Source organism: Puma concolor, chromosome C2, assembly GCF_028749965.1.
Source record: "Puma concolor isolate L17-30 chromosome C2, mPumCon1.1.hap2, whole genome shotgun sequence".
NCBI lineage: Eukaryota > Metazoa > Chordata > Mammalia > Carnivora > Felidae > Puma > Puma concolor.
Genome location: NC_141675.1, coordinates 101,470,948 through 101,489,225, shown reverse-complemented (window position 1 = coordinate 101,489,225; position 18,278 = coordinate 101,470,948). Strand labels below are relative to the sequence as shown.

General features: G+C 41.9%; 1 protein-coding gene across 21 annotated transcripts in view; it reads left to right on the top strand.

Annotated features, from left to right (window-relative positions):
* Positions 1 to 18,278, top strand: part of PHLDB2 (pleckstrin homology like domain family B member 2) — a 228,078-nt gene that overhangs the window by 152,205 nt on the left and 57,595 nt on the right. For all 21 annotated transcript variants that reach the window (XM_086675472.1, XM_086675463.1, XM_086675464.1 and 18 more), the window contains 3 exons: positions 7,862 to 8,224; positions 14,136 to 14,279; positions 15,306 to 15,443. In XM_086675472.1, coding sequence (XP_086531598.1) covers positions 7,862 to 8,224; positions 14,136 to 14,279; positions 15,306 to 15,443 — 645 coding nt within the window. The remainder of the gene's footprint in view (positions 1 to 7,861; positions 8,225 to 14,135; positions 14,280 to 15,305; positions 15,444 to 18,278) is intronic.

Sequence of the window (18,278 nt, the reverse complement as noted above, 5' to 3'; positions counted from 1 at the left end):
TCTCACAAGAACTCTAACATAGGTGCCGATCTTATCATCTGTGTTTTGCAGACCAGATTATAGAAATTCAGAAGGTTGAACTCGTTCAGTGCTTCTGTGTTTTAAGTCTGGTAAGTGCCAGAACTTCAAATCCAAATCTTTGTTCTTCCCATTAAATCAGACTTAGACACAGGTTCTGCTCTGAAGATCCAGTGGTTCTGTGGGAGAGAGAATTCAATTTCCCCACATATCCTTACGATATATGGTTACAGAGAGAAGCACTGAGCTTTCTTCATGGAGTCCTGATATCTTTATTTCAAAGCTTTTCGTCTTTCTGCTCACTTTACTCCTAATTTTCCTGGAGAAGTGGGACGTACCCCTTCTCTTACAGAGTATCTATTCTGCATGAAGGCAGGGCACACTATCCTAGATTCCCAAGGGCTGGGAAGGATGGGAAGTGAAGTGTTGAGCTTTGGTAACTTATTTGAGACTGAGAGTGCATTTGGGTTTGAAGGGAGGTAGGGAAGTAGGATAGTAAATCTATGGGGTGCTCCAGTGATGATAATTTATTATTTCTTGGGGCGGGGGGAAGGAGGGGATTTGAGTACATTTGCGGACAGAGGCGAAGGATTCAACAAAGAAGAAATAAGAATGTAGGAGACGGATAATTGGTAGAACAAAACCATAAAGATGGGAGGAGGGAATGTGGATGCAGTGATTCAGGCAGAGGACTTCACCTTGGAGAGACTGAGGGACTCTCCTTAGACACCTGTGCTAACACTTAAATTATATGTAGTGTGTTTCAGAAACTATTATATATGCTATTTTTAAAATCCTCATGACAACCATACAAGGAAGATATTCTAGCAATTCCACGCTTCATACACAAAGAACTAAGACTCACAGAAGCTACATGACTTTCCCAGGGCCACGCAAGTAGCTACGGAACCAGCATTCAAACTGAAGCGGTCTGACTCCAGAGTTCATGCTGTTAGCCACCGCGGTACATTGAAGAAAGGTGGACCCGATATATAGAAAGAGGTAGAGGAGGAAAGTTTAGGGCATTGAGCAGGATGACCTTGCTCTCCTTAGACAGTGTGTTTGTGTATTTGAGTGTATTGACTGTATTTGAGAAAAGGGTACTGAAAAATCACCGAGTGCCCTGATTATCTGCAGATGCCTTACCCTCCCTCAGTATCTGGTTATCCATTATTATGGAGGCAGAATAGGAATACATGATACAAAATCCTGATAGTAGCCTGCACATAACAAATGCTTGATGTTCAAGTAGCAGCCGTCACATTATTCAGTAATTCTTCAGATAACTTGCAGTTGCCTCCAGAACAGATACAGTCATACAAAGCCATTGCTCTTTCATTTGTCAGATGGGCCTCTCTCCAGTGCAGTTCTCCGATGGGGCACACATACATGCTTTTTAAATGATGGATGGCAGAATAAAGCGCTTCCCTGACCACAAGCCTGAAGGTAGACTTCCCAGGTAGACCGTAAAATAAAATGTTCTTAGCTAGACATTAAACTGACTTTTATAATTTGTAAAACCAAAAAAATGAAAACTCCTCACTTATATATACAATTTCTTTATCAGATCAGTTGTCCTAAACTGATAAAAATACTACTAAGGAAGGGCTTCCAGGGGGCTCAGTCAGTTGAGCGTCCGACTCTTGATTTCAGCTCCAGTCATGATTCCAAGGTCATGGAATCAAACCCAGTGTTGGGCTCCATGCCGAGCATGGAGACTACTTAAGATTCTCTTTCTCTCTCTCTCTCTCTCTCTCTCTCTCTCTCTCTCCCCCTCTGCCCCTCTCCCGCACTCGTGCATTCTCTCTCTCTAACAAAAAAAAATTGTTTTTTTAATAATAATAATACCAAGGCAATGTTCTGGAAATGTGAAGGCCAGTTACGAGGTCAAAGGATGCTGTCTCCGCATAAGACTGCCCTCTCTTCTGACACCAAGCACAAACTGAGAGACTCCCAGAAACCACCGACGGGTTCATTAACTCATTAGAAGGTCTCACAGAACCCACTGAAAGCTATTAAAGTCAGGATTATCACTTATTACAGGATTATCATTTATTTATTATCTTTATCTACGATAAAGGATCAGCCAGGGAAGAGATGCAGAGTCAGGAGGTTCCAAATGCGAAACTTCTACTGCCCTCTCCCTGTGGAACTGGGAGTATTAGTCTACCTGCATTGGTGCGTGACAGTACGCATGGAGAATTGGCAGCCAGGGAAACCTTCCTGAGCTTCAGTGCCCAGGATTTTTATTAGGACTTCATCATGTAGGCATGACCGATTGATGGGTTGTCCACTTGGTTAATCTTATCCAGGTTGACTGATATCACATGCCTCCCAGGCCCCCCCCCCCCAAAAAAAAAAATCACATGGTTGTCTTTCTGGAGTGGCCAGCCCTCACCCTGAGAGCGATTATCAGGAGTGTCCAACCTGATGCTAAACAAAGATAATCCTTTCAGGTATGACATAGAGTACCTTCCAGAAGCCAACAGCAAAGGCCTGACCCCTCTCTGGGCCAGGCCCATTCTTAATGACACAGAAAATAAAGGAGCTGCCTTTAGTAGGATCCCTGAGGCTCTCATCTCTAACTTTTGGGCCCATTACCTGCTTGAAATTAAGCAAGGCTTATCAGTCATAATGGGCTTCTGTGGAGAAAACGAAAGAAAAAAATCTCTCTCTCAGGCTTAAAACAACATGGATCTGTTTCTCCTTCACTCTCCATGGCCAGCATGGGTTGAATGAGATCTCTGCTCCACATTTCCTTGCTCAGGGTCCAAGTTCATGGAGCCAGCACCATCTGGAGTGCCACTCTGCCATGGCATAGCAAGACATGTAATGAATCATGCACTGGCTGTCCAGGCAGAAGCGACACACGTTGCTTCTCACACTTCGTTGGCCAATGCAAGTTTGGTGATCATATGTGGTGTAAGGGTGGGGAATTGAAAAGCCATTTTACCCTGTGTCCAAAAAGATGAGAATTGATCATAATTGCCCCAGTTACTACCCCAAGGGATTTATCTCTAAAAACCAATAGACTCACATAAAAGACTTTTAACCATTGCTTCTGTTTTTTACCTCCTGATTGTCCCGCCTAAGTGAGACATCAGAATGTGTTCATGGAATCCTGGAAATTCTGCGTCCTTGTGGTCAGCTCCATCTCATTCTGCCATCCACTTTTAGGCCAGGGCCACTGACTCTTGCTGGTGTTTCATTTAGGGTTTTTGGTATTTGCTAAGTCCTGATACAAAGAGAAAGTTGACCCAGTTCCCTGCGTGTACCTCGTCCTTCTTCCTCCAAAGAATCCCGTCTCTCTAGCCACAGAATAGTTGCTAATCCCTGAGCATACTGTGTTATTCCATGCTCTATGCCTTTGTGCATATGGTTCCTTTATAGAAATGCCCATCCCAAGGTACCTGGGTGGCTCAGTCGGTTGAGCATCCGACTCTTGGTTTCGGCTCAGGTCATGATCTCACGGTTCGTGGGATTAAGCTCCTCATTGGGCTCTGTGCTGACAGCATGGAGCCTGCTTGGGATTCTCTCTCTTCCTCTCTGCCTGTCCCTCCCCTACTTGTGTGTGTGCTCTCTCTTTCTCTCAAAATAAATAAATAAACATTAAAAAAAGAAAGAAAGAAATGCCCGGCCCATGCCACTGTCCAACACCTCACACAGACTCATATTTATCCCAAGGACTCAACTCAAATTTGTCTTCCTGGAATTTTTGTCTACTACTTCCTTATATGTGAATCTATTGGTTTTCTGTAAAGCTCCTTTACCACCCTTTTCTTTAAATGACGATTTGTGCCTTTTGCTAAGGATGTAAAGGTAGACATGCTGTCTCTTTCCATGTGTGTATCCACATTAATGGCCAGAGAGTAACTTCATAGGTCTTTATTGAATCTCTAGAGCTAATAAGAGAGAGAAGTATGGCCCATACAGAGCAGTTATAGTAGGTCCTCTTAAGAAAAAAATACCTTCTTTCAATTAAATTATTTCTAACCACTAAAAGTTGACCCTTTCTTTTATATAACAAGTGACCCGACATAGTTACCTATAACGGAAGGAGTTTAGTAAAGATTTCAGCTGTGCTTGGGTATCAGCAACTGGTTTTTTGCACAGTTTGTTTGTGCATTACACTTACAGTCCTGTGGCCTAGACTGGCTGCTGTTGGTTACCAGGAGATGGATGGGGTTGGCAGATGGACGAGGTCCCTGATGGAGGGCTGTGAACTGCAGTGAGGCATTGCCAGACACGTTCCTCTGACAAAGAAAGAAAGCTCTGAGGTCAAAACACATTCAGTCTGCCACTTTTTTTTTTTTTCTAATTGCCGAGGGAAAGAATTGCATACCGTGTTCTTCAGGTATATATTTTAAGATCCTGTGCCCCCATTCCAAGCGTTCTGTAATATATGCAGTATGTGGAGAGGAGGAAAGGAAAATAGTGAGGGAGATCAAAAAAAATGTATTTAAAATAATTTGATTCAAGTGACCTACTTTCCAAGCCCATAACACCAATGTTTTGTGCCAATCAGATGCATAGGCCGTGCACAAACGGCTTCTCAGAAGAATACACAGCAGAATGCTGATTGGGAGACGTGGGCAGGAACTGGACATCTTCAAGAGGGTGGCCCTCCCAACTTGGCAGGTGGCCAGGTGAAGCGCCAGATGAAATGGAGTTTAGGTAGGGGGCCACTCATCTCAATGCCAGTCCCTGGTGGTACTTGACGTTCCAGCATAATTCTTAACAGTACCCTGTTTGGGTCTCAAAAGTGTCCTGGTCTGGAATCGGCACCCTGGTTTTAGGTCCCCCAGAATGGAGAATATTGGAGTGATGGGTGGGAAGCAGCAAGACTCCAGAGTGAAGAGGGCTCAGGGGAGAATTATTTTATGAGCGTACATTCTGTACAGGGTTTTCCTTAAAAGGCTTCATATAGTGCTTTCCGAAATGCCTCGCAGACTCTCTTCTGACGCACTTCTCGACATCAGTTTATTTTTCTTCGGTGCAGCTTTCATGGGGCCAGTGTGTCTCAACACAGCCTGGATTTCTTTTAGACTCATGGGCAGCAGGACCGCATGTGTGTGTGACTCAAGCCTGGACAGATTGGCTGTGAACGGGGTGATAAGAATAGAGAGAAGCGCATACCAGTAGACCACACTTCCTGTGCACAAGCCTTTGAATACTGCATTTCACTGTCTGAAATAGCATTCATCTTAAGGCTGGGATCATTTATTCCCCGTGGAATTAAGCAATAGCACTGGCAGCAAAAGCAACTATTTTGGGAAGGAGATGTGGGAGGAATTTTGCCGTGTCTGACAGGCTAGGCAGAAATACCCTTCGTGCTTTTGAAGACCACGCTGTTCGCCGAAGCCCCGGTAAATGGGAATTGACGACTTTCAGATAATCCCACATGTAAGTAATGTCCAGGCTAATGTACACACACTGTGATCTGTAAAGGTCAGTAAAGACTGAGTTTAGATGCTTCAACTTAAGTCCCCCAAATGGCAGAAAGAAGAACTTTTCTTTGGAGATGAGCAGTAGCTTCTAACGCAGATGCTGTTGAGAAGGGTTAAACTATAACGCCTCCTTCCTGTCCCTCTCTTGACATATGCCCTAGAACGTTGTTTTTTGCAAATTCCCATGTAAACGTTTCTCGATTGTTGAAGGGGTTTCAAATAAGGCAATGAGGGCTGTGCCCCCCCCCACTCCCTCCCCATAAAGCTGAGGTGGGTAGGGCTTGGCAGCCGGTGGCAGCTGCAGAGATAAATAAACACCGGGCTCCTGGATGGGCAGGATGCAGGAGCGCGTGGGAAGAGGTTGTGTGGCTATGAGTACCTTGCGTGGGACGAGGCCATGAGGACGGAGCTGCAGCTGGAGACCAGAAGTTCAGTCAGTGAAAGGGAGGTGGGGGCTTAGAGGAGCCAGTTTAATAGTCCTTTTGATCAAGCTATTGTATTTGCGGGGGCTGGGGGGGAGCATACTTTTTAGAGGACGGGTAAAAGCCAGATACGACTTAAATTTTTCTGTCTTGTCACTTAATTCATGTATTTTAATGGAAACCAGGGAATTATGTTGGTCTGATCCAATTTAACTTTTCTATTAGATGGTCCTTCAACTAGTAAAGAGCTGACTGCCAGAATTTTGTCTTTATAAATTAGCTGCCATTAGAAAGTGAAAATAGCAGCCCAGTGTTACTTTAAAATGTTCTATTTTGTTACTGATAACCAGTTTGGAAAATGTTTATCTATGGAAGGCTTCCGAGTTCTGTTTTCAATGTGGTACATATAACCACAACAGGGTTTTTGTTGTTGTTGTTGTTGTTGTTGTTATTTTATCATTTTTCTTTTCACTTTGGCCTTGGAATTATTGTGGGAGGCAAAGATGTTGAGGTTCCCCACCCCAAAGAGTGCTATCCGGGCTTATGACAAGCATCTCATAAATCATATCCTATGCCTCACAAACATATAAGTGAATTTGCTTAAAGTCAAAAACATCAATATCTACTTGTTTTGCATGGGAAACTTGGTGAAGGGTCAGTAGTGGTATTGTTATAGATATTAATGGCCTGTATATTGATTTTTTTAAGTTTATTTGTTTATTTTGAGAAAGAGAGAGTATGTGCAGGGGAGGGACAGAGCGAGAGCAAGAGAGAGAGAGAGAGAGAGAGAGAGAGAGAATCCCAAGCGGGCTGACTTGTCAGTGTGGAGCCCAATGCAGGACTTGAACCCACGAACCATGAGATCATGACCTGAGCCAAAATCTAGAGTCAGACGCTTAACCGACTGAGCCAGACACCCCTTATATTGATTTTTGTAAACAAGTGAACTATCATTTTATTTTTCAGTTAACTGAACCAAAGATGTAATGGTATCAGAATCTGAAATACCTTGATGTCTTTCTATCTGGACTTGACATGAAAAGTTTTTCATTTTTATGCAACATTTCTACTTCTTTATAATTTTATTTTTTCTTGATTTTTATTTTGTGTTTATTTATTTATTTTGAGAGAGAGAGAGCACAAGTGGGGGAGGAACGGGGCAGGGGGAGAGGGAATCCCAAGCAGACTCTGCACTGACAGAGCCCTATGTGGGGCTTGAACCCACGAACCATGAGATCATGACCTGAGCTGAAGTCAAGAGTTAGATGCTTAACCAACTGAGCCACCCAGGTGTCCCTCTACTTCTTTGTAATTTTAATTACTCATGTGAGAAAATAGTGGAAAATACCTTTATCTTGTAAGAAGACATAAGAAAAGTATTGAAAAATTTGAAGCATGTCAAGAAAAAAATATTGAAAAAATTAAAAAAAAAATTATATTTTAAATTAAAAGATCCTTTAAGTAGTATTCGTCTTTTTGTGCATCTATTTGTCTAGGATGTTAGAGAATTAATTTTAAGTGCAAGTGTTAAGTTGGCTAATATGTTAGAGGCAGAGAGATAGAAATGGAAGGAGGGTGGAGATTTTTTAAAAAGGAGATTGAGGGGCACCTGGGTGGCTCGGGTGGGTGGCCGACTCTTAATTTTGGTTCAAGTCATGATCTCGCCATTCCTGAGTTCGAGCCCTGCATTGGGATCCAGGCTGACAGTGCGGAGCCTGTGTGGGATTCTCTCTCTCTCTCTCTCTCTCTCTCTCTCTGTCCTCTCTCTCCCTCTCTCTCTCTCTCTCTCTCTCTCTGTCCTCTCTCTTCCTCTTGTGCACATGCTCTATGTGAGTAAATAAGTAAATAAGTAAACTTAAAAATGGATTTACCTGTGGGATGAAATTGCCAGTGGTCCCAGCCTCTTCAGTCTTTTTATTTGTGATTGTCTGCATTCTCACACACTCACTGACCTTCCCGTCTTCTGTGTTCTAGGAGAGACAGCGTCTGGAGACGATCCTCAGTCTCTGTGCTGAATACACAAAGCCCGACAGTCGCTTGTCCACTGGCACCACCGTGGCAGATGTGCAGAAAATCAATAAGGAGCTCGAGAAGCTGCAGCTCTCTGATGAGGAGTCTGTGTTTGAAGAAGCCGTGATGAGCCCTGAAACCAGATACAGGTGCCACCAGAAAGGCTCTCTCCAAGAGACGGACTTGGCAGTCTTCGGGGGCGTTGGTCAGAGCAGCGCCAGCTTCCTTTCCCCCAGGAGCATCAGGAATGAGGACCTGCTCAGGGACCTCACGTCTGCCTTCCTGAAACCTTCCAACGAGTCCGCTTATCTTAGTATCCTACCGAAGGTAAAGGCTACAGAGCAAGAAAAACCAGGATTTAGGGCCTGGGGCTCTGCATCTGCATTGGCCTAGAGACTAGAGGTTTTACCGTGCTTGTTTTCCAAAATGTTTTCAGTGAAGCTTCCATTTAAGAGGTAATTAGCTAAACAATGGGCAGCAAATTAGGGTGTTTAGTGTGAAGTAACAAATTTGCACTGTAAAAAACGTAGCAGTACAGAAAAGTAAGAAGAAGGAAGTTTCTCTTTTCTCTGCCCTCTCCCAGTTGTACACCTGAGAGATAAACACAAAGTATCTTACCTGCCTTCTTAATATTTCTGTGCATATACAAAGCCCCATGTTATAGGTACAGATGTACAGATACACACACATAGCGTTCTGGTCTTTCTTTCCTCACTAAATGTCTTACACATCTTTGTGTTTCAGTACACACAGCTCTGCCTCATTCTTTTCAACAGCTGAATAGTATTCTCTTGTTTGGAAATACTAGTTATTTTATTATTATTTTTTTTAAGTTTATTTGAGAGAGACAGAGCACGAGTGGGGGAGGGGCAGAGAGAGAGGGAGAGAGAAAATCCCAAGCAGACTCCATGCTGTCATCATGGAGCCTGATGCAAGGCTCTCACCCACGAAACTGAGAGATCATGACCTGAGCCGAAACCAAGAATCAGACACTTAACCGACTGAGCCACCCAGGCACCCCTAGAAATACTATTTAAATTGTTTTCTACTTTTTTTATTAATAAAACCTATATGCAGCAAATATTCTAGTATGTGTGTGTGTGTATATATATATATATATATATATATATATACACACACACACACACACACACACACACATATATATAGATGTATAGATAGGTAGATAGATAATCTATACAGATATATCTATACAGATATATATATATATATATATATATATACCTATATATATGTCTATATATATATTTGCACCACTTTGCAAATGTATCTGCAAGATCACTTACTAAAATTGAAATTAATGGATGAAAGAGTTTGCATATTATTCATGTTAGTCAATTATTCCAAATTATCCTCTGAAAAGACTGTATATTTCCAGGCGATGCTTTCGCTAACAGTTTATGGGCATCCCTTGCTCTTCATACACTTGCCAAGGCTGTATATTATCAAAATTCTTCAATTGGCCTGATTAATTGGTGTTTAATTTGCTTGTCTTTAATTATGCATGAAGTTGGGCATCTTTTCATATTTTAGTCGTTAAGTTGTATTTTGCCCCACTTCTTCACGTTCTTCACTCATTTTTAAAAATTGTCTTGGGGGCGCCTGGGTGGCGCAGTCGGTTAAGCGTCCGACTTCAGCCAGGTCACGATCTCACGGTCTGTGAGTTCGAGCCCCGCGTCGGGCTCTGGGCTGATGGCTCGGAGCCTGGAGCCTGTTTCCGATTCTGTGTCTCCCTCTCTCTCTGCCCCTCCCCTGTTCATGCTCTGTCTCTCTCTGTCCCAAAAATAAATGAACGTTGAAAAAAAAAAATTAAAAAAAAAAAAAAAAATTGTCTTGTTTTTACTAAGTAGTGAGAGTTATAAGAAAATTAGTCTCTTATCATGAGTGGTCTTCCCCTTGACTTTACTCCTGATATTTTTTAGATATATAAGAGTTTAAGATTCACAGTTAGTCATAATTATTACTTAGTCTCCTGGCTGTATATTGATTTTAAAATGTCTTCTGAATTTGAGGATTTCTTAAATGGAATTGAAGGATAATCTTCTGGTGTTACTTTTTTCACATAAGTTAGGAATCTTTTTTCAATGAAATTAAAAATTGCCCTACGTCTTTTCTAGAAAGGTCATAAGAGAGCCGTAATAAGATATAAATTTTATCGGAATAAAATAAACACACAAAAAGTGGTAATAAGGAGGAAAAAACAGAAACCATAATCACAAGAATTTACTTAGTTAAATAGACAGGATTAGGTTATTAAGTAACTCTGATCATTAAGTTCAATTCTGAGATTCATGGCAATTATGGCCAAAGGATCAAAAACAAAAAAGATATATCAGTTAAATTTTTCTTATAAGAGGGACACAAACCGGTTAAGAGAAAGACGTCATCATGATCCCTAATTCTGGAGGTAGTTTATCACATGGAGTATATAGTTCAGGGGGAATTGGTGTGTTTGTTTTGTCTTTGGCCACAACAAGACTTTTTCAGTGTTCCTAGTTAGCAGTCCACATCTACCTTCTGAGTCCCTTCTTCATCTGCATTAGGACTCGGAAATGTGCAATCCTTCTTTCTCCTGATGACCATATTGACCTTCCTCATTCTCAGTGGAGAGCAGTTCTGAATAGGACATCTGTCTCTATTGCCAGAATGTTGTAACTGTTAGAAACTAGGATCTGGGGGGCAAATCAAAAGTCCTTTGTGTTCAGGCAAAGTAAATGGCCCACCGTTTGAAGACTTGAGCTGTTTTCATCAACCACTGGGTTTTCTTTGAAGTCCGTGGCTTCCTTTACATTTAAAATCCTTTCCCATTTCGTCCATCATGGACAGCTGCCAGATTTTTGTTAAAACAGTAAGCTGTGTGTGTCTCTCTCTAAGGACAATCTTTAGGGAGACAGGTTTCCTCCTGAAGAGGGCTGTGACAAGAAAGCTGCTGGTGTGTAAATGGGCGGATCATGGCAGATGTTTTTAATTGCTCAAATATGCTTTTGTGGAAAAGGAGGCCTCTGAAGCTTCCAGCAGCCTCCGTTGTGGCAAGACATATAAGACCGTGCATCCTTTCGAGACAGGAAATATCAAAGGCACCTCTGGTTACAGGCAACAGCTTAGACAGGCAGCAAGTGAGGGGGATGAGTTCCAAGGAGGGAGGTTTGCATTTATTACTTTTTGGAGACAGATATATGTTACTTCAAGACAACAGACAGAAGAATGCTTTCTTAAAAGTCCTGCCCATTTGTTTTGGACGCTTTTCTCTTAGTCATCTGCTCGCTGAATTCCTGGCTTAGCAAAGGACAGTGTTTGTTATTAATCGATCTGAGGATGAGTGGAGAAGAATGTGAAAACACTCTAAGCTGCTTCAAGGAAATGAAGATTTTAATGATATTTAGGAAACCTGAGATTTACCATTCTGGAACTTGTTTTACCTAACACTTAAAGATACCGATGACCTTAGAAATAGGCTAATTTTAACTGGCTTTTGTGAACTTGTCTTCCTCCCCCTGAGGTGAAAGCTGAGAGTAGCTCTCTCTTCTTTCTCCCTTTCTTCCTGTCACGTTGAGATGGGGTTGGCGCACGGCACCATGTACGTCTGTGCGTGGCATCATGACCTGACCCACACATATTGTGACATGATTACCACAAGTTTAGCTAACATCCATCACCTCATTTAGTTATTTGAGAAAAAAATGTTATTTTTCCTCGAGAACTTTTTCATTCTTCTCTTTTTAGTAATCATTCTGTCTACAGTGGACAACCCTCACACTTGTAACTTCCTCTGGTTGCAAGAAGTTTCTAGGAAGAGATTGGGGGGGGGGAGGGGGGAAGGAAGCTACAAAGTGTCTTGTTCCTACTCTCCCTCCCCTTTCTCTGTGGAGGCCAGGTTACCTCAAAGAAGGGATATTTAGAGATGTTTATACATGTGTAAACAATATTTTCATCCCATTCTATCACAAACCATTCAGAGTTTTAGAATGCCTTTGGAAGCTATTGCTTTTTTATAAATAACAAAAAGAACAACCGTTTCCTAGAGAGCATTTATTGCTATAAACAGCCTCTCGAGTTGTCTGTTATCAAATATGCTGATGGTGATAAATTTTTTAGAAACTTTCAGTTAGACATTTATAATTGCCACTGTTCTCTTTCTTCACCCACTGCCTGCTTAGAAAGTTTGTAGTTATGCAGATTGTTCAGTTTTTGTTTTCTCCTAATGCTTTACTTCCACCAAGTGAGAGAGATATTTTTAAACCCTGTTGGCGGTTGAAACCTAATATGAAATGTTGACCCAACAGGATACTGGCCTTCTTGAGGCTTTCCTGCTAGGATTACACGTCAGTGATTTCGGAATGCCATTCACTGTTACAGGCGTCCCTCACGCCCTAAAACGGGCACCTGAGTATTAGGACAGTGAGATTCATTGTCTGTGATCAAAAAAGGTCAGCAGTTGTTTTATTAATTGGTAAAATGCTGCATTGAAGATGGCCATTAAAGGGCTAAATGTTAAAGCTTGGAAGGTCCGCATACCTCTGCGAATCAACCGGAGATACTGTGGCATTTCAATTGTTTAATCTCTGTGAGGAGCAGTGAAGTAGGGTAAAGAATAAAGAATATGAATAAAGAATATGACATGATGGCTATCTTCCTAAAGTTATTTTTAAGATCATTAAATAAATGAACTTAGCACGGCATACCAAATGTTAATGATCTCTTTGGTTAGTATGAATATTCTTTGTACCGATTTATGAGTAATTTTCAATAATTTACTTATGGAGGCTGCTGTTTTCACTGTGCAATTGTGAAATTGTTTGATGATTGACTTACTAATGAAAAGAAATTATTGCTTTTTCAAAGAGAGATAGAAATTAAGTAAATAATGTGCCAATCCCCCAGCACCCCTTGACCTACAGAGAGACTGATCTCTATCAGGTGGTATCTAGGGTGACTAATCGGAAATTCCTGAAAGAAGAGGCTATTTTCAATTCACTCTACTCTCTTCATAAAACAATAGGCAGTCCCATTTTGGCTAAATGTGTATGATCTAAAATATTTCTTTATTTCCTGGGCATTTGTTGTAACTCTGTTACACCTAAGGGGTGTAAGTATGCCCTCTCTTACTTAATTTCTTTCCTGACTTTCACTTTCCTTTCCAAGGGAACACAGGTTTTTCTGTGAAGTGGTTTTATAAATGATAACCAGTGTGCTATTTTGTGTCATAAAAGCCCATCGGCCCAGGGAGTGTCTTAAACATTAGACGTGAAGAAAGTAGTGTAGGATAAAGACAGTAAGTAGTGTGTGAGCACAAGTGAAACATGACTTTATATTAAGTGTGTAGTTTTTAGTCATCTGGGGAGTCACTAAAGTAACGAGGTCCTGTATTGTCATGGTTTTTCACTTCATGGAACATTTCGGTGAAATGGTGGGGCGCCTGGGTGGCGCAGTCGGTTAAGCGTCCGACTTCAGCCAGGTCACGATCTCGCGGTCTGTGAGTTCGAGCCCCGCGTCGGGCTCTGGGCTGATGGCTCAGAGCCTGGAGCCTGTTTCCGATTCTGTGTCTCCCTCTCTCTCTGCCCCTCCCCCGTTCATGCTCTGTCTCTCTCTGTCCCAAAAATAAATAAACGTTGAAAAAAAAAATTTAAAAAAAAGAAATGGGCCAAGTGTATCGTGTCCTCACTTTTCCACCATGTGTTGGAAAAGAAACAAATCAGCCTGAATACTCATCTGCAGATAAGCCTAGTAGTGGGATGCAGTAGTGAGGCTGGAGATTGAAGAGACCGTTGTAGGAGATGTGCTCACTTGGAGACGGGAGAGAATATGGGGCTTGGCGTGAGGGTAGCAGCCTGTTCGAGAGATCCCTGAGGAAGATGTCAAAAGTCTTGTCTAGCTCTAGTTCTAGTTCTTTGCCATGCCAAACTTTCTCTATAACCTTAGAGCAGTCACTGTAATTTCTATGGACCACAACCTCCTCATCTGTAAAATCTCTTAGTTATTTCAGCTTTAAAAGGATATGAACTGGTAAATTTAAGTTGGTTTGTATGAGGTAACTTAAGAACTTTACTGCTGGGGATCTGTGAGAAAATGCACGATTCCAATTGAACAATCACAAGGATGCTTTTAGAATTCCAAGAGGCACAGAGACTGTGAAACACTAGACTTACTACTGGTTTATAAATTGGGAAATTCTGGCGTGGAAATGTGAATAGCCCTTTTCTGTGTTGATTAATTGCAGACCCCAGAGGGTATAAATGAAGAACAAAGGATTCAGGAGTTGGCAGCAATGGAAGAGACCCGGATAGCAATTCTCAATAACCTCGAGGAACTTGAACAAAAAATCAAAGATATAAATGACCAGATGGATGAATCTTCCAGAGAGGTATAAACCAGGGTTTGACTTTTTACCCTTCTCTTTTTTCCTCTCTTTCCTTCAGCTTAAAAATATTACTACCTATTAGGGCATAGGCTTTGGAAGCAGAATACATAGAAATCAACATGAGTTAACATTTTTTTTTTCAGTGAGTCCTGTATAGGGTAAAAATACCTTTTTAAAAATATTTCCTTTTTCCTTGCCTTTTTTTTTAAGTCAGATGAAACAAACATATGAAGCCATTTTTAACGAACTCTGGGTATAACCAATTTTGTCTTAACTAGTGCATGCTTTCTGACTTTCTACATGCAGATCTCAGCTGAGGTCCCATATATTTAGGTCTCCAAGTTCAAATCCAACAAACACTTTCTGAATATGCTCACTATGCGTTGGACATCATGTTGGTACACAGGGGGATCTGCATATGAATCAGTCCTTGACCTCGCTTCTGGGCTTTGTAGACCAGAGAGGAAACAGACACATGGTCTATTACTGTATCTCCATGGAACAAGAAGGAACAAATGATTCTGCCTAGCATGTTTATACTCACAGATGATGCAGATAGCTATAAGTAGAAGGGTACTGCTCACCTGTCATCTTATACACAGCCCTTGGATGCCCCTCCTGCTGACATTGCTAAGAATGCATTGCTTGCATGCTGACTGGGTGTAATTTTCGCCTCCCATGCTCTGTGGACAAAGAAAGACAAGGCTGCTCCCAAGATGGTTCGTGCTTGAGCCTGAATCTGAGCAAATCAGCAAAATATTATTGAGAAGTAAGCAGAAGAGGGATTATAGTAGAAAAATTAAATGATAGGTAGATTTCTTAGTGAATATATTGTGGGCTCACCAGCTTCCTTACGTAGGAATTTCGAATCTCAACTGGACTCTCAGAACTGTTCTCTAAGGCACCAAAGTCCGGCTGATAACATAGTACTTTTTGAAATTTGTAGCCGTTAAAAATGCATCTCTAACGTGGGCAGTTGAGAATCTCTCTGAAAGTGAAACACCTCTGAGCTTTGTTTTGTGTCCCCAGTTGGATATGGAATGTGCTCTTTTGGACGGAGAACAGAAATCTGAAACAACCGAACTTATGAAAGAGAAGGAGATTTTGGATCATCTAAACCGGAAAATAGCCGAACTGGAAAAGAACATTGTCGGTGAAAAGACCAAGGTAAAAGAAAAGTATATTTGAATGCAATCTTTATGAGTAATATGGTGGTTCTATTTGTTTGAATTTAAATGTCATATGAATTCCCTTGGTTTTGGATTTGTGTGTCATGCTCCTACAGACAGTAGTACCAGAGGAAAGTCTTAAGATGAGGTAAGTTCTTCCCAAAGAACCGTCAGGGACTGAGCAGCAGGTGCTAAGGGAGTAGAGCCCATGAAACTTTCGAGCTGATAGGAAAGCTTCTCCTACTTGAGATGAGTGACTTAATTGCTTTTTTCCAACAGCCTTGCTGCTCTTCTGATTGTGCTGTGTTTTTTTAAAAAATGGTTTTAGTATACTAAACTTCTTAACCACTGGTATCCTATAGGGGATGACTTAAGCATATTTGAATACGGTTGTCTTTTTTTTTTTTTTTGTCATTTTTCTGGTTGTTATTTTCTCTGGGAAATAGTTTACTTACTCTCCTACCACATTTGGAGTCAGTGATGGCTAAACTAAGCCTAAAATTAAAAAATGAAATTCCGATTTAGGAAAGAGAAAGCAAACGAACTTTAACACGTTTTTTTCTTTTTTCCTTGCTCACCATCTTCTTTACTAAGCCAAGAAAAAGACAAAAAATTCCATTTGAGCAAGTTCTAGTAGGCAAGGATTTCTATGTGGAAGGATTTCTGCTGAATGCGGCTTCCTTTTTTAGGCTCTTCTTTGTTTGAGACCTATAAATAAGGGCATTTGATCTTGGTGCCAGAGAATGAGCTCAAAGTGATATTGTCAGAAATTGATGTCAGACTAAAAGCTGCACATCAATTTCTTGGTTGCCTGCTTGTCAAGATTAACTACACAGCTTTTTCACATTAAGTTTTATGTATGTTCCTTCAAGCTCCAGGCTTTGAAACAGTAAAGAATCCATTTGGGTAGGTGGTATGTATGTCTTTAAAAGCTCAAAACCAAGTCAAAGGATTAATTGTCTAGATCTGCACTTAAGGAGGATGATGCTTTTCAAAGATTCTGCCCTGATACAGCAAGGAACAGTGGGAAGCAGTAGATGTGTTTGTTTGGGGTGCTTATTAGTATTTTACTATTTATGTCATACTGGAAAACTCATGGGACATAAGATAGGGTATCATGTTATCTATGAGCCTCTCTGCCTTCCCCATCCATGTAGCATGTGGTTATTTATCTTTGTGCAGCCCACATATGGCACGGCCCGCAAATTCTGTTTGTCTCCATCATTAGCATGAGACAGAAAAGTGAAGCAAGTCGGGTCAATGCTTAACCCCACTTCCCAGGGAAAGTTGTGTCATATTCTGTGGCCCTCAGGGCATAGTAGACCTCCAGGAACACGGGCAGAAACAAGAAAGGAGGCCACCTCCATCCTTCCTATTATTGTGTTGGTAAACCTGACAGACGCTCTGCATAGGAGAGGGGACAGTGGAGGCTTCAAGTGTGGGATTGGCCCTTGCAGCTGTTGGGGGATTCATTAGTCTTAGAAAGTTGGATTATTGTCTGTCATCACACGATGTGAAAAATGGCAGAAACTGGCTTTGGGATTCCAGAGAAGGATGAGGGAAGTGGAAACAGACCGGGGGAGATGATGTTATACATACTTTTGACAACCAAAGTCAAATAGAGACTCAGCACCACTTGGCAGCATTATCGTGTTTTTCAAAGAAACTTAAACCATTTTATGACATGGCTATTTCATTCTTTTACTCTACTCAAACCTCTGGTCCATTTTCCTCCCGCTGAGATGACCTCACCACCTACTTCCCCGAGAAACCAGATGTATCCCATCCCTTCAAGCTAAGGAGGGTTCCCTCTTCCCCTCAAAGATAAGTGCCTTAAAGGTCAGTTCTTGTACCCTATCACTCCATTGTGAGCCCTCTTCCTCACTTCCTGATTTACCATTCCCCCAGATGCAGTTGGCTGAGGCCCCCACTATTCCATCAGGTTTGTGCCTGTTAAGACTCCTGAAGCCCTAGGTGCCGCCCACCTCACTGCATGCTTTTTAGTCCTCTTGTGATCAGACTTCCTGAGCAGCATTCAAGACAGGGGACAAACCTGTGTCCTTGCCCTGGCCCCTCCCTGCCCCACCCCTTGGCCTCTGGGTGCCCCCTCATCTGGTATTCCTTGTCTTTCTCTTACTCATTGTCTCTGACTTTTCCAACTGAGTTCCCTTTACTTGTCCCTCTGCCTCTATACAACCAGTTGTTAGAGTGTTTGTCTCTGAGCTGAACCCTCTTCTCTTGTAGCCTCACATTCTTTTATAGCCACGGCTTCCCATCACCTATATATGCTGGTGACTATCGAGTGTATGTCTTTAGCCTACAACCCTTTTCTGAACTTCTGACTCCTATCCAGTAGCCTACCCGACATCTACACTCAGAAATTTCATGGCTATTGCCAAGTGAACACTCATAATGAACTCTTGATCCTTCCCCTTGTCTTCCAAATCCCTCCCCGGCCACCCACCCACCCCTGCCTCCCCCCCCCCCACCACCGACCCCCACCCTGGCCTCCCCCAGTCCTCTTCTTCCTCCAGTTTTCCCAGTCTGGGCGATGGCATATAGAGCCACCTCTAGGTCCAAATAGAAACCTGGAGGTAGATCTTGACACTTCTTTTTCTCCATCACCCTCACATTATAGTGATTCCAGAAAGAGTTCCCAATTACTTCAACCTCTCAGCATCTCCTCTAACAGCCTTCTCTTCTAAACCATCAGAATCTCTTCTTTAGTTAACATTCCGTTTGCTTTCTTTTAGTTCCTTCTCTTCACAGCAGTGAGAGTGATCTTTAAAAATACAGAAATTGGGTCATGGTGCACCTGGGTGGCTCAGTCAGT